General features: G+C 38.2%; 1 protein-coding gene and 1 long non-coding RNA gene across 2 annotated transcripts in view; both read left to right on the plus strand.

Annotated features, from left to right (window-relative positions):
• Nucleotides 1-2,058, plus strand: part of LOC109830578 — a 4,084-nt gene extending 2,026 nt beyond the window's left edge. Inside the window, exon 2 of the long non-coding RNA XR_002244335.1 lies at nucleotides 1,799-2,058. This is a non-coding gene — a long non-coding RNA (uncharacterized LOC109830578). The remainder of the gene's footprint in view (nucleotides 1-1,798) is intronic.
• LOC109830579 (probable methyltransferase At1g27930) lies at nucleotides 2,966-4,118 on the plus strand. Its single transcript, XM_020397881.1, is given in 2 exon segments — nucleotides 2,966-3,640; nucleotides 3,643-4,118. Coding segments are annotated over 2 exon segments (828 nt in total). The 5' UTR covers nucleotides 2,966-3,024; the 3' UTR covers nucleotides 3,855-4,118.

The following is a 5,113-nucleotide window of genomic DNA, read 5'->3' on the forward strand; positions in this document are numbered from 1 at the left end:
AACATTAAAATATCAACATGCTTATTTGTTTGGGTGTTTGCATATAGCTGTGATGTGAATACTAGCATGCCGTTTATTTCTCTTTGAATGAGATGGCCATTAGATCGATAGGCCATTCCTATATACTCATATCATGATTTAGTTAAATTGTTCTTCCTCGTTTGCGGCACATCTGAAATCTCTGTGCCTGTTTCCTATTCTCAATTTTGCAACTTGATATCCATGTTTGCTGTTTTATGTCAGTATGTATAGCAAATGATCTTTTTGCGACTTTGCCCCATGGACTGTTTTGTTTGCGTCCCTTTACTATGTTGTGACCCTCCTAGTTTGCCCTTGTCAATATTTGGTTTTTAGGCTTTAGAGTTGCTGCCCAGGCCTTTTAAGTCCCGTATTCTTCGTAAGATAGCTAAGCAAGCACAAAAATAATGGGAACTGGGATTAGACAGAGAAGATTGTAGGATGTAGATTATGGATAATGCACAAGCCACTTATTAGAACGTTAAGGTGTTTTTTTCCTTTTGCAGTTCGATCTTTTTTGCATTTCATGTTTGAATAAGCTATTATAAGGGTGAAGTTGAAGCCTTTATTGAGGCTTAGTTTGGAACCCCTCAAGTCGATGTTAGGTATATAAATGATGGTGCAAAACAGTGTTCTCACAATCCTTGATGGAGTGTGCCATCAATTTATGATGGGTTGAGCTTTGACTATGGTTTGGCTGAGGTGTAACCATAGTTGTAGAAGTTATAGACAGGAATACTATTAGTTTTGTTCTAGGTACATCCAGCTTTTACTAACCATCCTATACTTGTATTCTTGAAAAGATTTGTCAAGCTTCACGGGTATTTTATTACCTATTGTATATATGCACATTATCAAGCATCATGGGTATTTTATTTCCTGTTTTTTATCCCTCAAGTTACCGTAGTATTATATCTTTTATAAAAATATTGAAAGACTTTTGCTGAATTTTCTCGGTGCAGAAAGGTTATTTGAGGTTTTTCACTGAGATCATCCTGGTCACTATTTATTTTTTAGAGTTTGTAACCATAAAGTATTGCTTTTCCTTGTGCACACATACACAGTTCTATTGGGATGGTAGTATGAGAACAAATATTTTTGTTGGACTTTAACAGAATATTTGAATGCCACACACATTTTTGAGCTTTGCATACTTTTGCCTAATTGTATGACACTTTCAGAACTTTCCACTCATGTTATACATGTTTCTAGCAATTGAGATTTCAGAGGAAGGAGATGAAAAATGATCTACAGATGCAAGTGGAAGAGTTCCTTTGAAGCTTTATTCATCATTCCACCCTATCTTCAGAAAAAGCTTGCACCTTGTATTTGTATCTTTCTTATGTCTATCAGTCTATGCATATGCCCCTAGAAAGAGGAGATTTTTCTGCACTCATATTGAAACTCCTAAGGAAGTGCAATATGACTCGTTTGAAGCTCTTCATAGTGATAAAGATCACTATGAAGAGGAGATCTTTTATTAGTGATAAAGATCACCATACTTGGGTGATTGACTCGTTTGAAGCTCTTCATAGTGATGGATGACCAAACTTGTTCAATTATGTTGCAAGTCTATATCCTTATTGCATGTTTTATTATGTGATGCTTATTGATAAAGATGACAGGCTTCTTCATATTCCATTCCATGGATGGATGCTCGACTTGTTTAGTTATGTCAAAAGTTTGTGGCCTTATTGCATAAAGAATGTTAAGACTTCATTTTATAGGTTTTTGATGTTTATATTCTACTTATTTGAATTTTTATTTGAATTAATTTCAGGGGATGAAGGATGTGAGATTGATGTCTTGATGGGCTCACTAAAGTCAAAATCCAAGGACTTCGACATATTTTTCTCTCTTTGGTTAAGATTCTCTATATGAAATTGATTGTAATAGACTTTGTTGGTTAAGATCTTCTATATGAAATTGATTGTAATAGACTTTGTTGGTTAATATCTTCTATATGAAATTGATTGTAATAGAATTTGTGACTAGAAATGGATTATAGTTTATATTAGGAATATCATGACATTTACTTTAGATTTGTTTTGGTTCTTTCAAACTCGAAGTTGATGGCCACTCAAGTTTTTGTGTTACGAAATTGCCAATTTTTCTTGAGTTAAGATTGTGTAAACATGTACAATAACTTGTAATTTTTTAAAAATATGACAGAATTACAATTTAATTTAATTATTTTTTGTAAATTATTTAAAATCTAAATCTAAATCCAAAAAGTATGAATTGAAATTATGTTGTGATAATTTTCTTCCTCTTTTCCTCAGAAAGGCAACCAAACAAGAGAGAATGACTTTCTTATGAATTTTCTTCTAACTTTTCTTACAATATTCTTTCTAACCAAACAATAAAAAGATTATCATTTTCTTTTCTTTTTCTTTTCCTTTCTTTTTACTTTCTCTTTCTTTTTCTTTTCTCTCCCTTTCTCTCAAACCAAACATAGCCTTAGAGAGTCAATTTTCACCACTAAAATCCTCCAGTTCATACACCGAACAAAGCGAAAACCTTCCAGAACATCCAACAGCTCCGCATAATCCATAGATATAGAACCTCTGATCCCCATAGAGTAGCAATCAATCACATGTCCGTGATGGTCCCGAATAACACCTCCTAAACCAATAAATTCTCCTTGGAGAGTAAGGAGCGAATGTATCATTTGAGATGGGGTAGAGTGCTAAAATAAGCATGTGTTGAGGGGTAACTCAAGTCGGAAAGTAATTAATTACTCGTTCCCACCAGAATCAATGGGCCGCGTGTCTCCTCTATTAATTAATTATAACTAGATAAATATATATCAACGGTAACCCTACCCCACCCCCACATAGTGACCACACCAAATAAACCGATGGGCAATTTAGTCCCAAAAAAAAAATCATTTCTCACGTACGGACGGTGGTGGATTCACTCAGATTTGCCCCCCTATATCATCCCCTAGGACCTTTCCCCATTCCCCTTATATTAGCCATTCTAATCGCCAAAAACTCGCCGACGATGAGAGCTCCGATCGCGGAGAAGCCCCTGTTTCCTGGCGTCGCCGCAGCCACCCTCATCGCCGGCGCCTCCTCATCTCCGCTTCCTCCGAGGCGGACCGCTCCCTCCTATCCTCTGTTCTCGCCGGCGGTGACCGGACCCATCTCCGACGATCCCACATCCGCCGTCTCCACTACGCACGTCGTCGATAACCCCCCAGCATCCGCTCAGAGATCAGCCTCTCCTATCGCGTGCTCCGCCAAGCGCTCCCCCTGCAACTTCCTCGTCTTCGGCCTTGGCCACGACTCGCTGATGTGGCACTCCTTCAACCTCGCCGGGACCACCATCTTCCTCGAGGAGGACCCCAAGTGGGTCCGCTCCGTCCTCAAGGACGCGCCGATGCTCGAAGCCCACACGGTCAAGTACAAAACCCAGCTCGTCCAAGCCAACGATCTGCTGAAATCATGGCGGAAAAATGAAAATTGCCTGCCGGAGCAGGCTAGGCTCAAAGGGAACCGCGGGTGCAAGCTAGCGCTGTCGGATCTGCCGGAAAAAGTTTACGGGAGGGAGTGGGACGTGATAATGATCGATGCTCCGCGGGGATACTTCAACGAGGCCCCGGGGAGGATGGGGGCCATCTAGCCGCGGTGATGGCGAGGAGCCGGAAGGGGGCGGGGCCCACCGACGTTTTCCTGCATGACGTGGACAGGAGGGTTGAGAAGATGTTCGCGACGGAGTTTTTGTGCAAAAAGAATTTGGTTGAGGGGTCTGGGAGATTGTGGCATTTTAGGATTTGGCCCGTGGGGGGTGGGAATGGTAATGTGAGTGAGAGTTCGGGAGGTTTTTGTTAATTTTGGAGTTTTTGGGGAGGTGGTTTTTATTAGAGTAAATTTTGCGGGGGGTTGGATGGGAGCAGGAACGAGGTAGTGGGCTTTTCCTGTGAGGATTTTTGGGCTTCGCGTTGCAGAGATGACACAGTATGGAGATGGAAATAATAATAATAATACTTGGGTTCAGATGGTAAATTTAGTTTGCTAGAGGGTTGGACTGAATAGCTATGTAATCTTTTTACATGTTGTGTTTTTACTCTGCATTTGAATTTTAGGAGTTTTAAAGTGTTTCTTTAAAAAAACATTATTATTATATGGGGTGACGGGGAATTTGCAATTTTGCATGCTGTCTCTCTTGAAAGAGCATATATATATAATAATAATGTGTGGTTAGAAATTTTGGTGGACACATTTATTAATATAAAACATCTTTTCTTGAAAGAGCATATATATATATAATAATAATGTGTGGTTAGAAATTTCGTCTTGTTGACTTGCACGCTTCGTTGCGGGATTGACTTGCACGCTTCGTTGCGGGATTGATCCTTAGGCAAAATGAGTGGTTAAAAACTTTGATGGACACACTATTCTCTAATCCACCTTAAATTAACAAAACGTTTTTTACATTATATATATAGTATATATATTGATTATATATAATATATATATATATATATAATAATATATATATAAATGAAACGCCCATATAGGAAAAAAATTTAAATGTTTCTCATCTCCATCTTCGAAGCATGTGATTGTAATGATTTATATGTTGATTAGGCTAATTTAGTTTTTTTTATTACACAAATGTTTCACTGATTATATTGATTTTGTGTTGTTAACTACATAAACAAAATATTATGTTTTACTTTCTCTTTATATAATGTTGTCAAAATGTATTTTATAGGGGGAAAATGAGTATGAGATGTATATGAATGTGACTAACTAACATAAGAATAATTGAACGTTTTAAACAGAGCCCAACATCCACCGAAGATTATTGACAGGTGTTGCGGTGAGAGATGACCTTATGCAACATGAACATGAGGTGAATTCAAAAATAATATTCAATGAGTAAGGGCGCGGATAAATAATGTGAAGTAAGGAGAGAGATAATATTGCCAAATGAACCAGAAATCTAGAGAGAGAAAAATACCCCCCCCACCCAATCCGACCAAACCCAAATTGAAAGAACACAAGAGGAGAGAGTGTGAACTATAAAAAATCTATCTTCCCCCTTCTCCCTCCAACCAAACAGAAAAGCTAACTAGTTTGTTCAT

The sequence above is a fragment of the Asparagus officinalis genome, chromosome 2 (genome assembly GCF_001876935.1).
Source record: "Asparagus officinalis chromosome 2, Aspof.V1, whole genome shotgun sequence".
Lineage (NCBI taxonomy): Eukaryota > Viridiplantae > Streptophyta > Magnoliopsida > Asparagales > Asparagaceae > Asparagus > Asparagus officinalis.